Source organism: Thermobia domestica, chromosome 4 (genome assembly GCF_964235325.1).
Source record: "Thermobia domestica chromosome 4, izTheDome1.hap1.1, whole genome shotgun sequence".
Taxonomy (NCBI): domain Eukaryota; kingdom Metazoa; phylum Arthropoda; class Insecta; order Zygentoma; family Lepismatidae; genus Thermobia; species Thermobia domestica.
The window spans coordinates 24,903,673-24,927,984 of record NC_137457.1 but is presented as its reverse complement, the minus strand read 5'-3'; the positions used below and the strand labels follow the sequence as shown (position 1 = coordinate 24,927,984).

Here is a 24,312-nt window from a genome sequence, read left to right as displayed (position 1 = left end):
GTGAGAGCCAAAAGCTTGGAACTGGAAGGAATATTCAGGAATCAGAATATAAGGTAAGTAAAATTCCTGAGCGTGTTTACATATTGTCTTCAAAATGCACTGAGTTCTCAGTATTCAAAGTATTAATTAGTTTATTGCATTTTTTTTTTTTTTTTTTTTTTGTGTATACTTTGTTTTCAAAGATTTTAATTTACAGAAACAATAAAATTGCAAGTGTAATGTAATATCACTTTCAAATCAAATTGCTTCCGGTGGGAACAGTCGGTCCAAAAAGTGTAAAAGCTTTTTCAGGCGAGCCATCCTGAGTAAGGTTCTCTTCATTCACACCAGGCAAATGCCGAGAAAGTACCGCCGATTGACGTCATCCTTCCGACATGACGGGCTAACATGATCATAGATGCCGAAAGCCCAGACATCTAATTCCTAATCCTAATCCTAGTGACGGACCAACATGGCCATAGATACCGAAAGCCCAGAAATCTAATTCCTAATCCTAATCCTAGTGACGGTCTAACATGGCCATAGATGCCGAAAACTCAGAAATCTAATTCCTAATCCTAATCCTAGTGACGGTCTAACATGGCCATAGATGCCGAAAGCTCAGAAATCTAATTCCTAATCCTAATCCTAGTGACGGTCTAACATGGCCATAGATGCCGAAAGCCCAGAAATCTAATTTCTAATCCTAATCCTAGTGACGGTCTAACATGACCATAGATGCCGAAAGCCCAGAAATCTAATTCCTAACCCTAATCCGAAAAGTAAATTGCACTAACGAAAATATAAGAGGACACAAAGTTTCTAATTTTTGCGCTTAGTAATTGGATATGAGAAAGGTAGCTGATGTTACCGAAACTATCATCCGTTTATAAGTGGAAGAAACACAATTGTGGTTAAAGCTTCTCGTTGCATTTGATTGTTAAAGAGTGGGTCATTTGCGAATTTGAACATAAAGATAAACTTCAAATTATTTCATACAGTAAAACGTTTTAACCTCACCATCTGCCTAACTTGGACTTAGTTTTTTAGTACCAGCATTTTTCATTAGTATAGGACATGTATTATTTATTACTCAAAGTTCTGTCTATCTTGAAACATGACAAAATATTCAAGCAACATTAGTCCAATTCTGTAAATGTTTAATGTTAAACACTCTGTATGTTGAACACTTCAATATTCGACATTGTACATAATTATCTTAATATATTTTTTTAAAGCCTTGTACAATATCTTTTACTGTGGTTAGTTTAGAAACATCAATGAACCCAAGGGAGAAAGGGGTAAAACTTGCCCGTTGAAAGCAACTTCTCTAAAAGTATGCAAAACAATTTACTTGCCTTTACGTTTATTGTCAACAAGCTTATGAAAAGATACCTTCTGGAAAATTTCAAGAAAAGTTAGAACAAACCCAACCGATTCATGTTGCAAAGTTCAAGAAAATAAAACATCAAAGCACAAGATCTTGTTGATCAACGCCCATTAATAAGCTCATCATAATTCGTACATCCATAGTTAATTGTTGTTTTTGATGTAATGCTAGATAGAGAGGTAAAACTGTGTATATTTTGAGTATTTTTTTTTTTTTTCAAACTGACGATCTGATCGTTATAGAGGGAAGAAATGAAACAATTAATAAAGTATGTATCTTAATATTTTATACGTAATTAATATGATTATCCATGGCTTTGGATTGATTATTTTAACAAAAGAAACACTGGCCAAAGCTTAAAACCCACTGTATTTTAAATTATAATACGTAACGGTTTCGGATATCTAACATATCCTTCTTCAGACACTATCAAACATAAATGAAAATACAGACATATATGTAGTATTGTTATGACAAATTTTAAATTCTTTTAACAGATACAGTATGTATATATATAACCATTGTTATGGAAAAGTTTAAATTCTTTTAACAGACATATATATATATAGTCATTGTTATAAATTTTTATTCTATTTGCTGAGGCCTTCAGCCAATCCAGTAAGTCTCCTTGTTCACTTTCCAACTAATCACGTTCCGCCATTTTTGGTTCTTATAAGGGACATTTTATTTTCTTTTTGTCTACGCTATCCAAACTTCCTTGCCATAATTCATTAATAGGTAATGAAGAGGAAGAAGGAATCATCTACAGGGTATGGTGTGAGGACTGCGATATGTCATATATAGGAGAGACAGGAAAGAGAATGAAACAAAGGATAAAACAACATAAAGATAAAGAGAGGAGGAAGAAAGATGCATATGCGATATACAAACATGTTAAGGAGACTAATCACAGAATTAATTAGGATAAGACGGAAGTATTGGGGATGGAGAAAAGAATGATAATAAGGAAGCGGAAAGAAGCAGATTGCATAAAGAAGGTAGGAAGAAATAAACTGATGAAGGTAGGAAGAAATAAACTGATACGGGGGGCTTACGTATTAATGAATTATGGCAAGAAAGTTTGGATAGCGTAGACAAGAAGAAAATAAAAAAGTCCCTTATAAGAACCAAAAATGGCGGAACAAGATTAGTTTGGAAAGTGAACAAGGAGACTTACGGGATTGGCTGAAGGCCTCAGCAAATAGAATAAAAATTTATAACAATGACTATATATATGTTTGTTAAAATAATTTAAACTTTTTCATAACAATGGCCATATATATATCTGTTAAAAGAATTTAAAATTTGTCATAACAATACTACATCTATGTCTGTATTTTCATTTATTTTTGATAGTGTTTGAAGAAGGATATGTTAGATATCCGAAACCGTTACTTATTATAATTTAAAATATAGTGGATTTTAAGCTTTGGGCAGTGTTTCTTTTTTTAAAAATAATTAGTATATATTGAATAAAAGAATGTATGGAACATACTCTTGCGTATTGTCCTTATTTTGTGGTAGTAATATTTCGGCGTTTCTTTAATTACTAAACCCTTTGTCAAAATCCTTTTCCCTTGTAGTTGAAGAAGCAACCTTTTACTTCTATCATGGGTGGTTTATCTCGTTATCTTGAAATTTTCCACTTATTTACTTACACTGCTTCAATATTCATGCACTAACTTGTTAGCAAGTTGTATACATTCACTAATTTCAATAACAATTTTGAAATAAAAATGAAATAGTATTAATATGCGGCTAAATTATGTACAATCTAGTTTCAGTAATACCCCTTTGGGTAGTTGGGGGCTCTGCCCCCAGATCCTCCCATTTACTCGGTCTACGGCCTTACATCTCTTATGTATCAGTATTTGCATCGACAATGAACTTCGTGTATTTGCTTTTAATATTTCCTAAATTTGGACAGCTGGGGGCTTCATTCGTGAAGCTACAATCATGCCAAATTCCATCATTCTAACCCTCCCGGAAGTGGCTAAAAATTTGGGGTGTAGAAGATGTCCTATATAAATAACCTGGGAAAAATGTTTCAGTTTCCCATAAAACCACTCTAAAGTTGTAAATTTTTATTTTTGGTGATTTACTCAAGCAACGCTAAAGAAAATGTATAAGCAAACCGAATTCCGAGTTTTTATACCAATTCCAAGTACCTAAAATATGAGATTATAGGTTTAAAAATGGTCTATTTAAATAACATGTGGAATTTCTTCATCCCTCTCTAGACCTCCTAAAAATTAAAAGTATTCACTTTTGGCGATTTTCCTGTGAGTTACTCCCGGAAAGCTACAATCATGGCAAATTTCAACTTTTCACGTCAACCGGAAGTACCCATTATTTTATGTCAGTTCATGTAGTTTTATATATAGTTAGGATAGTATGAGATATAGTACACATATTATAAAGAAATGAAATGTATTAGAACATTAATTTCCAAGTGCAGGTTTTACTAACAGGTACGCAAAATTTGCTATATAGCATTTTTAATTCACTGACAACTATATTGGTTCATTGCCTAGTAACCGATAATGCGAAGGAAATTTCAAGATTTTGATTAGAATTGATGAATGCAGGGCTGGAGTAACCCCCATTTTGAAGGTCGGGGCTAGAAACAATACGTGGCCCCTTCTGACTTCACTTAATACATTTCCGTGAAAGTACAGTACGAAACATAAGGAAATATGATTCATATTTTTGGTCATATTTTACTTATGATGATGATTGTATCTTCATGATTCTTTTCTAGATAGCCAGTTGAGATTATGATCAGAGTGGAGGTTCGGGGCTACAGCCCTCCTAAGCCCTCCCCTTTATCTGGCCCTGGATGAATGTATACAATTTATTAACAAGTTAGTATGTGAATGTTACAGCAGCGTAAGTTAATAATTGGAAAATCTCAAGATAAGAGAAAAATCACCCATGATGTAAGTAACATCTTGGTCCTTCAACTGCAAGGGAAAATCACTTAACAAAGAATCCAGTAATTAAAGAGGCCCGGAAATGATACTACCATAAAATAAGGAAAACACGCAAAACAAATATACCTTACATTCTTTTATTATATGTAATAGTATATTAAGGAAAATGAAGATTTTAACACTTTATTTTCCGTTAAGTATGTAAGTTTTCAATGGAACCGATATTGGCCAACGTAGACACGTTTAACTATCTGTCTGTCTTTACCATCTATGTGCACGGTAAATGTAATTGCTGTTAAAGTTACCAATACCCATTACTGGATGTGTAACTACCAAAGAAAACTAAATCTACAACAACACAGATTTGAGCAATCGATCTTTGCTTCTATACCTTAATTCTGTACATGAACACTACTGCAACTTACCGTGGTAAACTTGTCTGAAGGCATCTGTATTGTACAGCCAACAAGCACCTGGTTCCCCACAGGTCGTTTCTCTAAATAAACACGTGGAGTCAACGACTGCTCCGTAAATAAATGGACAGGGGGCATTACCTGGAACAAGGTCAGATCAATAAAGAGAAAAGGTACAAAACGGAGCAAAGACATGGAAAATTTTAAGATAAACACTACTGTTTACTATAAAATGTGAAGTATTGCAAATAAACAAGTTTCATTTGCTGAGAATCTGGTGCGAATGGTTACTGTGTTATACATACTTCCATATAACGAACTGACTTAAGCTTTTTAAATACTTGTGGTTCATCATTATATAATCATCATCTATTCATCCATTTTAGTATATAATTGGTCAAAAGTCAGTACATGAGAACTGTCATATACAGAGTAAATTCAATATATTAATTTAGCATGACACCGCTCAAACATTCTTTAACATCACAATATCTTTTATCAGGGCCGGCCATAGGCAATGGCATCATTCCCCCCCCCCACTTCCCATTTCTCCAGAAAGAACAAATATTAAAAGCCACGATTTTAAGTACTACCCCATCATGAACAATGAAGAGAAGGAAAACAGCATTCGCACTCAGAAAGCCGTAAACACTACGAATACAATCTCGTTGTGTCTTTTTTTTTTTAAGTAATGGTCTATTATGCTAGTAAAATATACAGCAAATACATCTGCAGAGGAAAGATGATAAGCCTTTTTATAGAATTCAATATCGAGCTTCAATCTGAATATATCAGTTTGCAATTCCAATGCAACTAGCTCTTTTATCTTTATTTCTTGATTTGCCTTCTACATCTGTTAAAAAACTTGCTTCCACCTTCAATGATAAGGAACTTGTTTGTGACAAAGGCAAGACTAGTTTTCATATCAAATCTGTAATAACTAACTAAATGAAATAGGTGTTCGCTTTTCTTCGGGAATTAAGTTCTTGTATTTGACAACAATCACGCAATTCATGCTGAGATTTGTTTGACCATTTGCTTTAGCACTGTCCATGTGACCTTAAACTAATGCGACCTCAACATGATTTATGAATGTAGTATTCAAATAGAAGGTGAGCTTAGTAAATTTAACTCTATTTCTAACAAGAAATATTTATTTCAAATAATATAGTTATGACAGAATTTGCCGTCCCGTGGAAATGCACGTGTTTCTTATGTGGTAGAGCCGACCCTGTCTTTTATTGACAAAAACTTGAACAAAGTCCTTCTGAGTCCTCCTGTACTTTGAACTTCTTATAGATGTGTCGGCAACTTATTGTATAGCTTTGTGACCATGTAAGGATTTTTTTTTAATGGGTGCATAGTTTTGATACAGTGTGTATAAGTTTTCTTTTTTCTTGAATTATGAATGTACATAAATAAAAAGGTTCTCTTTACATTTAACATACATAATAATTTTTTATATATCCAAATACGGAACAGTTAAAATTTTATTCGATTGAAAAATACTTTTGCAGGGAGGTCTTGTCGATAGATTAAAAATGGCTCTTATGGTCTTCTTCTGTATGCGAAAAACAACAGTACTAACTAGTACTAAATAGTACTATATAGTAGAAAATTATGCTGGACCTTAGTAAGAACTAGAAACTTAGCATATTATATAGAAAGTAACATTTCTTTTGAAACAGAACTGTGCGAAACAAACATTACCTACTTTTTTTTTTTTTTTTATTTAGATCAATAATACCTGCATTCGAAGTAAGTCTGCTCGAAGGAAGCTGAGAGAGGAGATTTGATCAGCCGAAACTAATGTCGATGGAGACTTTCCATAGTCTTTAATGGCTGCCAAGGTCAAATTGTGTGAAGCACATCGAGGGGCCACAGTACATTACTGAACATAAAAGGTGTCTCAAACACAGAATATAATGCCTTACTTTCTTCTTTTTCTTCTTCTTTTTTACTTTCTTAAAATTCAACCAACATCAACTAACTTACCATACAAATGCATAAATATTTGTTTTGAAAATAAACATAATGAACTCACTATAAATAATAAGAAAGCAATTATTTTATTACAACGACTTATTAGGGATAATTTCACGCCATTCTTGTCAGCACGTGGTGCTCTCTGGCCCCTGGTCGCAAATACAGTGTAAAATTCTGAGGCCAAAGATTATTTTTGATCCCAGAAACAAATAGTAAGTGAAACCTCCGTGCGGGTATCGCGGCCTGAAGCAGTAGCTGAGGTGATACCCAAAAATGGGTGTCATGGCTCCACGTGTGACGTTCACTAAGACCCGTTTTTGAGTCTCATGGCAGCCAACGTGTTAAACTCTTTTTCTGGACAGAGATGGCGCTAGTTTCTTTTTGTTTTCACATGACGATGATCATGCGAATTTTATTTGTTTGCTTTTTGTAGTGGTTGTAGTAGAAGAGCACAGTGTTTTGATAATAAATAAGGAGTACGTGTTGATGTTTATAAATATAGGAGACGCGTAGAACATTACAATATTTGTACAAAATTATATATAAGTAGCCAATGTTTAAAGCCTTTTAGTACATGGGTTTTTTGAGATAATTTGTAAACTTTCCTTCAATCAGGTATTGCATCAAGAGTACTTACTCTATGATAATGGTTTGACCCTCATTTTATTCGGATAAGGCAGTGTTTCCAACTGTACTACTCAATTTTCCCTATTAGTACCTGAGGTGGGAAATTTCCGTCTAAACTTAGAAAAAGGGATTTTAAAAAAATAAAATCCCCGTTTGTCGCAAATTCCCTCCTCAGGTACATGACATGGACATGCGAGTTGTACCGAAAACGTTTGCTTTATTGTGAAGAGAATGAAGTACGAAGAATGGTCCTAGGAGAAATAGCCTTGATGCTCTAGGCGATTTACCAATTTTCTCTAACCACTTTTGGATAATATATTTTCAGTCAACTTTTATACAATCAGCTTTCGCATCAAGACTATTCATTGTAAGACCATGAATTGTACCTCGTTCTCCTCAGAATGAAGCATCCTTTCTAACGGTACCACTCCCATGTCGGCATTATGTACCTGAGGAGAAGAAAGTTCCTAAAAGGTGGAATTTTTCTGAGAAAGTATCTTCTTTCAAAGTAGCTCTATAGGCGCCACTTTGTTATCACTCGAATCTCAAAATCACCTAAAAATACTATGTAATGTATGTAACAACTGTGGAAAATTTCAATTGCATATATTGAAAACTGAGGGCGGAAAAAATATTTACCTACTTATGAAGAAAATCCCACGTTTTTTTATCATGAGGAAAATTCAAAAAAATCGGAAATTCTTTTACACACCCTTATTCATCTTAGGATTATGATTAGTACCTCGTTTTGTTTGACATGGCACTAGGTTTCAAACGGTACCACTTGCATGTCTCTATCGTCCACCGGAGGAGAGAAATTTCCGAAAATGGGAATTTTTCCTGAAATAATCCATTTTTCCCACTTTGGGCGAGATTTTCGCGCTCCAAGTACATAATAGGGACACGTGAGTGGTACAGTTGGAAACACTCCCAACAAAATGAGGGTCAAACATAGGATAAATAGAGATGTGTCAGGATTTTTTTGAATAAAGCTCTAAAAAATTATCCTCCTTTTTTCTTTAGTCAAAGTTTGTGACGTCACTGCCCCCAGACATTGCATGCGTGAATGCAATATAACGACACACCAAGGGTAGTCGTCAACCTGGTCCGTCTAAGTAAGATATACAAATATTGAGTGGTAGTATTAATTTGCATGTAAAAATTATCTTTAATAATTATATAGCATTATTCTCACCTTTTCTGTTAAAATGATAACGTCGATGAACGTTGATAAAATGATTTATTAGCTGATATATTTTATAATATATTTTCCTTCAAACTGTCAAGCACACAAACTCGCTGACTAGGTATCCATAATAATATATTTTACATAGTAACCACTATCCCATAATAATCATTTATATATCTCAAAAACACTCTTCTTTTGTTATTATCAAATTAACATTCTATTAAGTATAGTGCACATGTATTAGCACTTTCTGCCCAAGGTACAGGTAATTATTAATCTATCCAAAGTATTTTGTTATATAAAATGTCGCCCGACAATTGGACTGAATATAAAAGTCATGAGTGAGCTTGGCTTTTATCTTCAAGAACCACTGGTCCGTTTACAATAGTGCTCTTACTTTATATGTGTTCTTCATATTTTGATCACACCTCGTATATATCTTTATTACATTTCATATATATATAGATATATTTATAACAAATCGTACACTTCAATAATACTTATCCTTTAATTACATTCATTATATTATTATTATCAAAAACATCGTCGCCTATTAATATAATTAACGAGGGTGAAACACAAATTACTATGATTAATAGTTTTGATTATTATTAAAACAGTGAAGTTATAAATAAATGTTTAATCTTTCAGGGCGCATTAAATAACAAATAAGTTAGATGTTGCATTCTAATGTATACATCGTGATACTAAGAGGTCATAATAAAGAAGAATCTTGTTTGGATAATATATAGGATAGCTCATAAAAACAGTCGTCGAATAATTAATTTTATAGAATAGATCTTCTTCTTAACATAATCTTTGACAGTTAAATTTTCAACACAAAATCAATCTAATATAAATAACCTTCGCTTTTAATCATTTATGAATCGAATTATAATTCTTTACATTAACAAGAGAGAATTAAAATCATTGGAAAATTAACTTTCCAGTCTATCTAAAACTATATCTAAGCACTTCAAGTATTCATAAGAGTCGTTTTCATTATCAACATTAACTCATAAGATTGAAAATAAAAGTTCACAAGAGTCTATAACTGATATATGTTTAACCTAATTTCATTAACGGTAATCAGGTTACGTTCGTACTTGCATATGAATTTAATAAAGTATATTGTACTGCACAATCATTATTATGTCCCGTATTATTATTCGGTACAGGAATTACTGTGATACCTGGATCCGGATGCGAAGTGCCATCTCTTGTCCTACCATTACGTCTATCCACGTAGTTCGCTGAATTCCTAGAATTTCGCCATACATTTCGTCTACTGTTAAACCTATTTTGATTATAGGGTCTAACATATGGATTACTACGATTAATTGGGTTAGGCGGATTCCCTACATAACTTTGTCTATTTTGCTCATTTTGATTGCTAGAGTGTACTCGGCTTAGGTTATGTTCCGTATTATTCACACTTCGGATATTTAAATTCCGAACAGGCACCAAATGATCTGAATTATTCCTATTTTTACCCATTCCTGCTTGTTGATTCATGGCATAGTATTGCGTTTCATAGCATTGGACAAGCATTAACAAATGGTTGAAACTCATACACTGTGTGGAAAATAAGATCTGTTGCAATTTAAATGGAAGCAAATTTCGAATTGATGCGATTATTCTCGATTCCGATTGCAATGGATTAACGACCTTTAATTCGTTGTATGTATTTACAACAAATTCTACAATAGATTTATGCACTCGAGGATTGAAGTGTTGATTTCTAATGGTGGCATCTCTATTCGCAAGCAAAAAGTCATTTTCATAATTTGCGATTAGTGCCGCTTTGAATTCATCATATGTATTGATGTGATCACGTACAGCTTTAAACCATAATGAACAAGGTGGGAGTAATACATGAGGAATTAATTTCATATATTGTGATCTATCTATACACATAATATTGCATTCGTCCTGGAATTTCTCTAAGAAAGAAGTAGCATTCTCGTTACACTTACCACTGAATTTGCTCATAGCTCGAATTTCACTCATCTTAACACTTAATTTTACCTTCCTTTTATCATTCCGTGTACTTATTGGGTGATAGTTCTTATCCATAACATGATGTGTCGTTACACCATCTATGTTTCGCCCATCTGTACTCTTTGGAGGTATTTCTTCCAATATAATATCATCATCAGACACCGGCGAAGGCGAGTTCATCTCTGGTGAGTGGGGAAACTCCAAGCGATCACTACACATGTTATTATGGTATGTGTTGTCCTTAACCTGTAGCATTCTAATTTCTTCCTGTAACGTAGCTATCGACTGCGTATTTGCTCGTATGTTGTTAGCATTATTGATGACCTGGATTTTTTGTTGTTGAACAGAAGATTCGGTTACTTCTAAATCCCTTTTATATCACTGATTCCTTGGCTCAGATGGTTGTGATTACCTTGGCATTCCTCCGATATCCCTTTTAACTTTTCCTCGAATTGCGAGGTAATATCGCTCATCGTCTGAATAATTAATTGTTTTGTTTCATCCGACTTCTGTTCCATCTTCTGTTCTAACGTCTGCTTTAATTCTTCGTATTGCTTGTTAGATTCATCAGACTTCTGTTCTATTCGTCTACTTAATTCTTCAGAGTTATGCTTCATCATCTGCTTTAATTCGGTAGACATCTGACTCAATTGCTGCTGTAAAACTAGCAAGATTCGGTCTTCCGATGTCATTCTTGATGTTACACTAGGTTCACCGTTGTCACTATTAGTGGATTCATTCTCTATTATTTCAGTGTCCATTTTCCTTATGATTATTCTACCACTTCTCAATATGGTCAAATTTGTATTCATTAAATTAATTGTAAAAGTAAATTCACCCTTACTTTACTTCGGGGTATAGAATTTATGAAAAGTCCCGGGTGAGGTAAACCAAAATTTTTATATAACGACACACCAAGGGTAGTCGTCAACCTGGTCCGTCTAAGTAAGATATACAAATATTGAGTGGTAGTATTAATTTGCATGTAAAAATTATCTTTAATAATTATATAGCATTATTCTCACCTTTTCTGTTAAAATGATAACGTCGATGAACGTTGATAAAATGATTTATTAGCTGATATATTTTATAATATATTTTCCTTCAAACTGTCAAGCACACAAACTCGCTGACTAGGTATCCATAATAATATATTTTACATAGTAACCACTATCCCATAATAATCATTTATATATCTCAAAAACACTCTTCTTTTGTTATTATCAAATTAACATTCTATTAAGTATAGTGCACATGTATTAGCACTTTCTGCCCAAGGTACAGGTAATTATTAATCTATCCAAAGTATTTATGTCCATGAAATATGTACTTTGATGCTTTCATGCTTGAATGAATGCAAAAACTCCGGTGTGAAAAGCTTTAGTAAAGGTTTATAAAGCAAATTCCAAAGGTCTACCCCATGGCATGTATATATATATATATATATATATATATATATATATATATATATATATATATATATATATATATATATATATATATATATATATATATATATATATATATATATATATATATATATACCATATGTCCTAAAAGGGTTAAAAGTGATGTAATACTTTTATTAAAACTTCCATTTCTTATATATTGATATCTCTAGGAACAAAAGGAAAAAGATAGAAAGAGAAAAGAGACAAAAAAATTAACCTTACCGAATATCCCAATGGCAAATTGAATAAGTCCAAGTGCCATTGCTTTATCTTGATGCTCCACACATCTTAAAGTGAGTAGCGTTCTTCCAACTTCGGACGTTGAATGAATAAAAATAAAGATAGAAAAAGCTAAGATATACCAAACGAAAGTCTTACATTCCTCATCACACAATTTAGCCTCGGCTGTTTCACCCATTTCACCAACGCAGGTACAATTTGAATACTGAAACGAAAATTAAAAGTAATTTAAAATAACAATATAGAGAAAAAACATAATACATAACAATCGTATAGTTCAACCAAAGAAATAATATATTGTATCACGTTTTAATTTTTAATTCTCGTTTCACGCCAATAGCTATGAGCTCAGGGCAAAATGTTACCCTTGTAATATTATGAATATTATGTTAATTTTTACCTCTATTAGCCTATTCATGTAGTATTAGCCATTAGCCTATTCATGTAGGATTTACAGACCTTACCAATAAATGAATGATTTTTTTATGTGAAAGTTTGAACAAAATAGTCAGTAGATGGGATGCTAAAAATGAATAACACATTTCTTTGTTTACTCTTCTCAAGGTTTAGAGAAATCAAAGTTATTTTTTAATCAAATGATCAAAGTTTTTTAAATCAAAGTTTTTTTTAAAAAAAAAATCAATATATTTCAATCAAAAATTTTCTTGTAGGTCTTACATGTAGAGAACTATATATAGTGTAACCAAACCTAAACTATCACTTAACTCAGTATGATGTGCTTATTCCGTAAACAAATACGAAAATTCGATTTAGGGGCCGTTCAAAATTTTGTGGTCCCTGATCTAAAACCTAATTATTGGCCAAGATCGCAATTTTTTGATCCATTTTTTGGATAATTTCTAAAGTTCTTGTTTGAAAGAGATGTTTCTATTACAGAATATATCGTATAGCAGGATGACTTTTTTCCTAACAAGTTACGGACAATTGGCTTGGAATTTTGTTTAGAGTACAAAAACAAATTAACTTTGCAGTGTACACTCCTTTTTGGTCATCTGAAGGAAATATCTCTCTACATAAAAGAAGTTCTGACTGGTTGATTGATCCTTTGATCAACGTCCAGGATAAACCGCTTAAGCTAGAAACTTGAAATTTAGACAGAGCATAGAATTTGTGATTTAAGGTTCTAGTAAGGACAAATTTTTAGAAATTCGACGGGTAAGAGGATAAGATGGAAGGCATTTATTATCTTAAAATGTTCCTAACTAGGAATCTCTAAAGGTTAGAGATATGAAATTTGGTATTTAGATTTTTCATTTAAAATAATTAAATACGTGTTTCAATGTTTGTTTGATATTTCCCCTAGAAGGGGAAAAAATATTGAGAAGGGAAAAAGACTGCGAATCACAATTATTATAATAAGACGTCCATATCGCGTAGTCTCTTAAGGTTAGAGATATAATATTTAGTATTTAGACTTCAAGTTTAAAATACTTAAATACATCTTTCAGCGTTTTTTATTTGCCCTAGAAGGTAAGGAAAAAGGATGAGTTCCCAATTTTTAACATTAGATGACCATATCTAAAAGTTCGTTAAGGATAGAGACATGAAATTTTTGTATTTAGATTTTTTTTTAAATTTAAAATAATCAAAGATGTGCTCATGATATTTCCTCTAAAAGGGAAGAGAAAAGTCAGAAAGAAAATAAGAGTGGGTTTCGCAATTGTTAAAACAGAATTGCTATATCTCGAAATCCCTTAAGAACATTAAATATCCATAATATGCGTGGAGGCTTGTAGAATGTTAAATTTATAGTAAGAGTTGTGTTTATTTAAATTTTAACTTTTTTGATATTAATGTTGTGTCAGAGACTTAATGTAATTGCGATAGAAATCTGGTTTAGTTCATTATTTTTCTTTTATTTACTTATTTTTGTATGCAATGTTAGTTCTGGGATCATTTCATGCACAAAATATCCTTTTAGACATACACGTATCACAGAGCACAATTATATTTTTATCCTTGTAATGATATATTGTGTATTAGTGTACTTGTAACATGTATTAGTGTTAGTGTATGCATTGTTTTCTTTAAAACTTATAAATGCAAGAGCCAGTTAGAGGGTCAAGGTGAATCCTCAGATTATTAAACTTGTACCAGCATTGGAAAAACCCATTTGGGCCTTAATAAATTAGAGACATGAAAATTGGAAAATGAAATGAAATTTTTGAGTTTTACGTTCCACGGTTATGCCGGCTAGGCTAAAGGAGACGGGGATGATGAGTAATGAATGAAATGATGGAATGAAGAAAGTGGGAGGAAACGGGAGAGCCCCGAGGAAACCCATGCACACGGTGTTTGTCCACCACAAAGTTCACTTGGCGGGAACAGGGTTTGAACCCGGGACCCCAAGCACCAGAGGTGAACGCTCTACCACTGATCCACCGCGGCCCCCACAGCCCCCATGAAAATTGGTATTCAGGGTTTTAATTTAAAGTAATTAAAGACGGGTTTCAGCGTTTTTAGATGTTTCCCCTACAAAGGAAGAAAAAAGAGTGGGCTTGTAATTCTTAAAATACTATGTCTACGTCTCGAAATCTCTTAAGAGTAGACGTTCTGATTAAAGACATCTTTCAGCATTTGCTGATGTTTTGCTAGAAGGAAAGGGGAAAAAAGTGGGAGCTGCAATTGTTATAATAAGGTAGCCATATATCGAAATTCCTTAAGATTATTGATATGCTAGGGATATCAGCAGTGCGAGGCCGAAACAGAGCAGATGCGGTGTCCGGGTGAGAAGTTCCCAGTTAGTCAGTGGCCAAAGGCTAGTACATATATATTTGATGTATGTGGTAGCAGGTAGAGATTTGATTTTCACAACCCACGAGCACTTTTTGATTGGTTAAAAATTACTTATTGATTTCTTATCATATTTTATCATATTTACAAAGTTGTAAAATTCTGTAACATGTTTCAAATACAAGAATTTCATTAACTTCACAATGTAGGCTGCTCTTAGTCCGAGTCGAAAAAGAAGGTATGTCATACACAGCTATAATGAAATTTCCACAATTATGAGCATTTTTCTAATGTTTTGTCTATTTGTTTATTTCAAAAATCGTGTAAATATTCTGAAATGTTGCTGGAATTTTTGGAAGTTAACTTTCTGTACGTTGCAAAATCACGCTTTATTGAAAAACAGAAATAGTTTCGTTAATAAAGTCTTACATTGATCTTGAAAATAGAAGAACAGCCTTTTCAGCTTAAGCGGCTAACACTGGTTTCATTCAATGAAGGTTAACATCGATCTTGAAATCAAAGAACATTTTCGGCTTAAACCGTTAGCATTGTTTCATACAACCACAGTTTATATCAAAGAATAACATTTTTCTTCAGCTTAAACAGTTAACATGGTTTCACACAACAAAGGCTTACATCAAAGTGTTAACATTGCTTTCATACTAGACAGTCTTATATTGATCTTGAAATCGAAGGAAAATCTTTTCTGTTTTAGCGTCAGTACTAGTTTTAATAAGTCCTTACATAACTTTTCAAGATGAACAGCACCGTAATCTTTGAACATTTTTGTTACAAATATCATATGAGTTGGGATCAATTTTTCCCTGTAACCATAATAGTTCCACTGGCTTTTGTTAGCACTATATTGGCATCAGTGTACTTTATAAATGTCGTTTTTTTTAATGATAGTTCATAGAAGTCTAACTCACATCATCTAACATCTCGCATGAATTACAGACCCATACAAAAAAAAAGTTACACGTGCATCGGACCCCAGAGTGTGGATATGATATTTTTATATTACACAGAATCCAAATTTCGAAACCCCAGAACGATCTTTTTTATTTATTTTTATTTATTTATTTTTTTTAATGGGCGAAAAAAATTTAGCGATTTTGGATTAGGAATATACACGCCCGTAAGAAAAAAACAAACGTTGTGTACAGCGGGTCCCAGGGTATGAATTCGATGTATTTTGTTTCGCCGAATCCAAATTTCGAAACCCCTCAACTTTTATTGAAGGTAAAGCCTATACCTCCTGTAATACCTCAGGCCTGTCACTTGAGGACGTTATGTACAAAAAGATTAACCTAATTTCCTTGTTCTTTTGCCTTGAAAATTATATTCCCGTCTAAAAAATAAATAGTTAAGGAGAAAAGCAACTCGCTGCTGCTACTTTCGTTAAAGAAAAATTGAAAACCATACCATTCTCAATGATACTATAGAACTCATATTGATTATCTAAAATGAAAAAAAACTTTTATTTTACTTCCAGTGAATTAGCTTATTTTAGTTAACCCCATTCTTCTTTACTGGAACAGATTTTTCACAGTAGGTTACACCCAGGTAATTCAAACAGCTGTTTTATTTATCAAAATTATTATGTAGGCGCATGAGAGGATTATTGAAATTAGCAAAGAATTGGTTACTTACCAATAAATTCTCCCGTGGGAAAACTTGAAACTTTTCATACGTTTCGGAACAGAAAGCTAATTCCGTTTTCAGTGATAAGGTAACAAAGGACAATAACGGATGAGAGAAAAGAGGTACAGAGAAAGGAATACATACCATAGAATGAATAAATATAACGTAAAGGATGCTAAAATACCACGAGCAGAGCACAGTGCGAAATAACGAGCTGAGTTGGAGGAAGCGCGATGTCTTTGTTACGTCACTATTGCCAGATCCAAAATATACGTCAAAAGTAGGTAGATTCTATCAGTATTACCAAAATCTATATTTAAAGCTGGTTTATATTTGTGAATAAAGAATGATTCTTTAATCTCCCGCTGTTTGTTTCTGCTGAGCCTATCACATTAACTTGCTTTATATTGTGTAACTTGTTTTAAGTGAAGCTACAATCCCGACATGCCCTCTTCTTGTGACTCTTTTGATTCTCTAATATGTTCTTGAATGCGGGTGTTAATATTGCGTTTCGTTTGACTTGTATATGAGAAGTCACATTCACATTGAGCAACACAAATACCTGACCTACTTAGTGGATGAACGAAATAACCTTTTAAAAAGTAAGCTGTTTTTCTAACATTTTGAGGGGATACTGGAAGTAGGTATGTTATGCTTCGGAAAAATGAGTTGAATTTTTGTCGATAGTTGTAAAAAAGTAAGGAATTCCTATCCAAGTTTTTGCTTCTTTGGGAGTAACTGTTTTAGGGGCCGGCACCGATCTGCGTGTTTAATTAAACTACTTTTGTAAGGTGTGCAATTTATGAACTTTTTTTTTTTGGTAATATTTGATATGAAAACTGTATTCCGTCCTTAAGATCATTTGAACGATCACAAAGTAATAATGCCCTACGAAAGAAAAAAATTTTCCAAATATTAGCCTTGCACAATGATGGATGGGCTGATTATTGACGTATGTAAATAGCGCCCGCAGTATGTTTTCGATATACTTTTGTTATAAATTTATTGCGTAAACGGGTAATCAGTAAATCTAAAAATGGAAGATAATTATCAGATTTACGTTACGCTCCATTTATTTATTCAGCTGTTTTATTCAGTCATAAAAAGTATTCTATTTCTCTATAATAAATACACTGTGTCTTTGGTATTTGTACACCAATAGTTTTTATTTAAAAATCTTCTTTCGTATTGCGTCTACACATTTGTTAATAGCACATTTTTTTAAAGTCTTTAATTTTAATATTACCATTTTTATTACCTGTATATTTTTCCCAGACATAGTGAGTGTTTGGCACCCAGCATGACAGGCTGAGATATAATTCAGCCCATCACTACCACAAACTGGATTGAATTTACTGACTTCACAGTCACATGTAGATTTATTACAGCCTGGAATGAAATTTTGTAATCTGAAATAAAATACGATAACCATACGTTAATATCCATTATACATTATGTGTAGTGGTTATTTTTCTCCAATAACAACCAGCACAAAGGAAATATTGAGTGAGAATTTAAAATTAAAATAGAAAATTTTTAGAGTGACCAAAGAAATTTAAAATAGAATGCCTACTCACTGATTATATTAGACAAGTTTAGCTTTCAAGCCTCGAACGACTCATCAATTGTGAGTGTCAAGAGAAGAGAATGAAAAATAAAGAAAACAAAGAAGAAAAAAATCAAGACTACTAGAGAGAGATGTCCGATATATGTCATATCACAAAAATTAAAATAATATCTGACAATGACGAATGACCGGACATCTGTTTCTTGCTTTTATTTTCTATCTTTTTCATTTCTTTTCATTTCGTTGATGAACTGTTTTGGGTTACTTATTGGATTAATTGGATGCATATTTAATATTAACAAAGTTTGAACTCACATAAGGACCCACCGATAAACAATGGCAATCTTGACTGTAAACGTTTCAACAATAATTTATTATCTTCATCAGTACAAATTCTTTAAAGAATCAATGTTCCCGAAGACTTATTATCACTGAAACGTCTACGATAAACGTTTCGGCGAAAACTTGTTACCTTCATCAGTATAAATTCTTTAAAGAATGAACGTCGCTTGAAAATTTATCATCACTGAAACTTTTATGGTCAAGATTGCCATTGTTTACCCGTAAGTGCTTACGTGAGTGCAAACATTGTTAATGGAAGTTTGTAACGTACCGTTACACTTTTCAAAAAAGAAAGTAATATTCTTTGTTGCTGTTTGTATTATGTATTTAACACTAAGGAAATTAACTACTGTTAATTTACATTATCAAGACTTACTAGAGAAAAAAAAAATATAAAATGTAAAAAGATTTCCTTTCTCCCGTGCGACCTTACGGTCGAGTTTTGTTCTTCCGTGCGACCTTACGGTCGAGTTAGGATTACTAGTGGTGACCTTTGGTTCTTTGCGCATGACCGCAGCTGACTTCTCCAAGCTCCCACCTTTGTGTGGTAACTTGGAAGGAAGCTGCCCTGTGGATCGGGTCATGGCTGAGGATTGCTGTGCTTGTTACGAATTTGTACTTGTTGGATTGCTTGTGACCTCGCTTTGTGTGCTTGCATGTTTCTATGTGGTCTCGCTTTCCATGCTTGTCAAAATGGAGTGGCAGTGAAATAGGAATCCAGTCAGTTGATAAAGATTATTAGATTTTTCGACGAAATATTATTATTATTTGAAGAACAGTGCAAAACAAGAATAATTTGTGCTATGAGGAGTGAAGTGTTGTTCGAGTTAATATATTACGTATTGGAATTGTGAGAAGTAAGCAATCTTTCGTGTGCTTCTGTTAATTGCTGTTTGTTTGTTATAGCAGCTTTTGCCCTAGAGTTGTTTGACGAAATATAATTTTTTTCAGTGATGTGTAAAAATATTAATATTTTTAAATTAGTAATGGAACTGTATGCATGAGAGGTAACTAATTCTTTTCCCTCTTGGGATATTAAGTGGATCGTATTTAGGACTCCGGTGGTCCCCAGGCCCGGTGATTTCTCTTTGCGCTATTTTCTCCTCATAAATGAAAATTATTCTTGTTTGCATGGAGTAGTCCAAATTCAATTGAAGCCAGGAATTATTCCAGAGAGGTAATATATTACTAAGGAAAAAATGAGGTGAGTGTTAAAACTTTGTACTAAGTTAGTTCCTGTTTAAGTCCAATGTTTGTGACGTCTTGCGTGGGTTGTGTTATTGCCTCCAAAATTGAGAGTAATTGGCTTGCTTAATTCTCAAAGAATAAGGATTCATTACGGTTGTCCCTGTTCCAACTGAAAATCCAGGGGAAGCGAGGTGGAGGGTTTGGACCCAAAACCTCAGTTATATGAGTGTTGTCTTTTTCAGGTTTGGTCACCAGAATCTGCGATTTCAGAAATTATTTTCTTGGAATTATTACGCGTGAAGTTAAAGAAAAACATTAACATTTTTTTTGATTAAAAATAATTAGAGAGGAAATAACTTGTTTGGAAATGAACAACAGAGTCTCAGGCATCGGAATATAAGTAATATAATTATTGAAAACGATATTTTTTCTGGATTTTAGTAAGTTATTAATTTATTTGTTGGAATATTAGCTGCTATAATCATTTCTTGACTTGATCAGAGAGTACAAATACAGGAAGGAAATCTTTACTAAAAAAGGTAGAAATAAATTAAACTTAATAGTTCGGAAGCTTTAATAAGTAAAAATTAGGTCTGAAGAAGGAGAGGTCCTGGACTGGCCTCAAACGTTAGTGGATAATCTGGATTTATTGCATTTAATGGAAGAGGTCCTAGATTGGACTCCGACGTCTGTAAACTGAATCTGGAATTTTGTTACCTTTAATGAGAGAGGTCCTGGATTGGCCTTTATGTGCATTGTATCCAAGGACAATTGAAATTTCATCCAAGAAGGAATTGACATAATTATTTCAATACAATAAAAATTTTTTTTTCAAAAATTAATTTTTTTGACAAAAGTTTACCAGGAATAAGAAGAATATTTTTTTTTTGAATCTGTATTATTAATTGTAAATAAAATTATAAACCTGATTTGTTGTGTTTCTTATTGAATTTATACTGTTTTATTGTGAATTTGCCATATTGCCAAACCTCTGGATTTTCATTCCACCAGTAATTCTTGAGCATGTATCTGGTCCGCGCAAAGCCCTTTCTGTTGGCTAGATCTTTCAACGTATTTCTCGCGTTGCAGTGATTGGGCCTGGATAGGGGCGTTACATCTGTGGCTTCCTTCCAAGTTCCAAAACAACTTTTGTGTTGTTCCAAGTTCCAAAACAACTTTGGTGTTGTTCCAAGTTTAAAAATAGCTTTTGTGTTGTTTAAGTCTGGTAATGTGAATATAGAGTTTAATTATATTACGCGTCTAAATTGTGGTTAGTATAGTTATTAGCGTTGTCATAATAAATTTGAATTTAATATTAACTTTTTTCGATATATTAAAATATTTTAATGTGTTATTAAGTATTTTCGTCATCAATTTAAGTAAATTTATTTCTGAAAAAAAAAAAAGTAGTAACAAATTTTCATTATTAGCAAAGGTAAGCAAGGAAGGTGGTTGATAGGTTGATTCCATTTGATCTTATGTTTGGTTCGACTGTAGTGTCAGTAGTTAGTGGGTACATTTGTGATAATAATTGGTTGTTAAATGTTTGAAGTGATATTTATTTATTTATTATTGAATATCATGTGTAGCCCAAGGGATTATGTATCTATTGACATTCCTGAACAGAATTCAGAATTTGTAACCCTCGACCGTACCGGTTTTATGGACCTTGAGACTAGGTCTGACTGTGGTCAGGTGAATATGTCTTTGACTCCACCCATTTTTGATAGCTTTGCTAGAAGACGCTCATCAACCTTGAATGTTGATTTAGAATCTGGTGTGAGCCCTCAGAATCTTGCTAATAATTTTAGTAGATTAGCTAATGTCGGCAGTGTAAATGAAACTACTCGTGATCACAGACAGGTAAATTTTAGTGAGGCCTTTGATAATTCAGGACAATTAGGTCGATGTGTTCCATCTGAATTTAGATCGTCAGAGCCTAATAGATTATCATCGCCATTTGGTTATCTAAATTTAAGGGATTATTATAAGCGAGTTTCTTTGATGAGAAATTTAACACCTAGGTTAAGTCAGAATAATAGGCATTTATATTACACTAGAGAACCTCCGTTACGGGGTGATGTAAATGCAGGGTTTCCAACTCTTGGTAATATTAATGAAGACTCGCATTTCGAACATAATCTTTTGTTGAAATATACCTTTAAGAGAAAGAACGACTTTCTGGAATGTAAATTTAAGGATGTTAAGTTAACCGATGGTAGCGATAGCGTACTTGTATTTGACATTTTGTCCAAAATTGAAGAGACTTTACTAGACACTAGTTACTCTCTTAATATGATTCTGTCATTGTTAATTGGAAAGTGTCAGGGAGCTTTTTTGAAAGAAATATTATTTGCCTTAAATAATCAAATGAGTTGGAGCGAATTAAGAGGCAGGCTTGTGGGTCTGTTTATTACCCCAGTTTGTTTACATCAATTTATTTCTGAGAAAATATATAGGCGTCAGCGATTGTCAGAATCGGTTTATCAGTATGTCAAATCAGTATTTATTGCTATGAATATTTTGCAATTCGGGGTAAATGAGTCCGACATGGTTAATGTAATGATTAGTGGGATGAACCCAAATCATAAATTTAAAATGTTAAATAATTATGTTCCAGTGTCTAGGTTAGAGTTATTGGAAATTGCTGAAAGGCATGAATTAGAATTTAGAAATCAGACGGAATATAATAAGGAGATGGGCATTTCTAGAAGGAAATCGAATTTAGTAATGTTTAACCAAAATCCTGATGTTAGTTATTCTAAAAATTTTGAAAAATCTGGAAAACATAATACTAATGTACATTTTGATCAACCTAATTCATTTGATGTTCAGAGTCAGATGAAAGTTAAGTCTCAGGCTCGAGGAATATACAAGGATCGTTTTGAAAAGTCTGATTATTCAAAGAAAATTAAAAATTCAGCAGTAACCATTCCATGTGAGATGTCTGACACTGTGGCTTCTTTTGTAGTTGGGAGGATTCATGGTCGCTTGTCCGATATTTGTATTGATGGTGGATCAAGCTTTAATATAATACGTTTAGACTTGGTTCAAGCTTGTGGGTTGGAGAGATTTATTAAATCTACTCCAGAGAAGCTGGTTAATGCACCATCAGGATTTAATTTTTATACGAATATGGAAATTCTAGTGAACGTAAATCTCTCAGGTCATTTTGAGAGGGTATGGTTTAAGGTGGTTAAAGAGTTACCTTGTTCGTGTTTATTGGGTACACCGTTTTTGAGATCGACGAACTCGGTTATTGACTACTTTAGGAATTGCTTGAATTTGCGTGGTGGATTAAAAAGATTGAAGCTAAACTACAAGAGATTGGTTCAGCCAAACGGTAAGTTAAAAGATATAAAGAACGTTGAGGACCAAAAATCTTTTGGGGATTCACCTGCTGAAAAAGCGGATTTAGGAGTTTTATCTGGATTCATGGCGTCATTATTTATATGCGAGGATGGGTTTGTTTCTAGGTATAGTCATGCAGCGGTTCAATGTGAATTGGACTATCGGGACATTGAATTAAAGATGCTTGAAATAAGTGCACCGAGTGTAATGCAGTTAAAGGAACTTAGATCTTTGATTGATTCTGAAGTCAAGGCTGATCTACCTGAGAATTCAATTGAGGTGAGATGTGAAGGAGCTCTTCGAAGTAGTGGTGATCAAAGGCTACCTATTAAGACAGATGACTTAGGAGTTCAAGAACCAAGATGTTCGGAGACTGATGGACTAACCCGAAGAATAGATTGTGGATCAGTAATTGATAATTCAGGAAATTATGGTGGTGGTGCAAGTGAAATGTCCTTGGAAGGTGTCGACAAGAAACAAACCAAATTAAAGACTATGAAACCATCCAAGGTTAAGGAGTCCAGTGCAAAAGACAGAGTGAATCTACCATGTGTGGTTGGACTGACATCATCTAATAGTTTAGCTATTGACAACAAAGAAGAATCTTTGGGTTGCAACAACAACTTAAATACTAAGGAAATGATTGAAGATGGAAAGACTGTTGAAGATGCAAATAAACCTAAATCAAGAAAGAAACGTCGAAAACCACGTGATTCCCGGAAGAAGGTAATTAATGTATCGGAAATCAAATTGGTGAATTGTGCAGAAGATCTTAAGAGGAGTGATGGATTAGCCGCTAGTACAAAACAACGTTGTGCATCCAAGAGTGAAAGTGATTCAGTGGCGTCGGATATCGATCTGGATCTAGCTGAGAACTTTCATAAACTTATTAAACGAAACAAGAAGTACATTGATGAGAATATTAGACAATCTAGTGAAGGAAAGGATCAGACTCCTGTACAGGTGAAAGACCATAAACATATACAGGTGAAAAACCAAGATAATGATTCTTGGAAATTCACCGAGCCGGAGATCATGGCTTTCATTGATTCTTTGAAGGAGAGGTATAAGGATGTAATAACTGACAAAGTTGGGTGTATTAAGAATTTTGTTGCTAGGTTATATTTGAAAGAACACAAGCCATTTAAAGATACACCTTTTCCGATACCAAAGGGCAAAGAACGAATTTTCTATGAACAAATTCAGGAGTTACTAGACGAGGGTATAATTGAGGAGGTTGATCATTCAAATTTCGCA

At 33.3% G+C, this 24,312-nt stretch overlaps 1 protein-coding gene across 2 annotated transcripts in view; it reads right to left on the bottom strand.

Annotated features, from left to right (window-relative positions):
- The window catches only part of LOC145683776 (solute carrier organic anion transporter family member 74D-like), a 197,477-nt gene that overhangs the window by 4,039 nt on the left and 169,126 nt on the right, over window positions 1-24,312 (bottom strand). For both annotated transcript variants that reach the window (XM_081755347.1, XM_081755348.1), the window contains exons 8-10: window positions 17,866-18,016; window positions 12,192-12,414; window positions 4,728-4,856 (exon numbers count right to left, since the gene is read on the bottom strand). In XM_081755347.1, coding sequence (XP_081611473.1) covers window positions 4,728-4,856; window positions 12,192-12,414; window positions 17,866-18,016 — 503 coding nt within the window. The remainder of the gene's footprint in view (window positions 1-4,727; window positions 4,857-12,191; window positions 12,415-17,865; window positions 18,017-24,312) is intronic.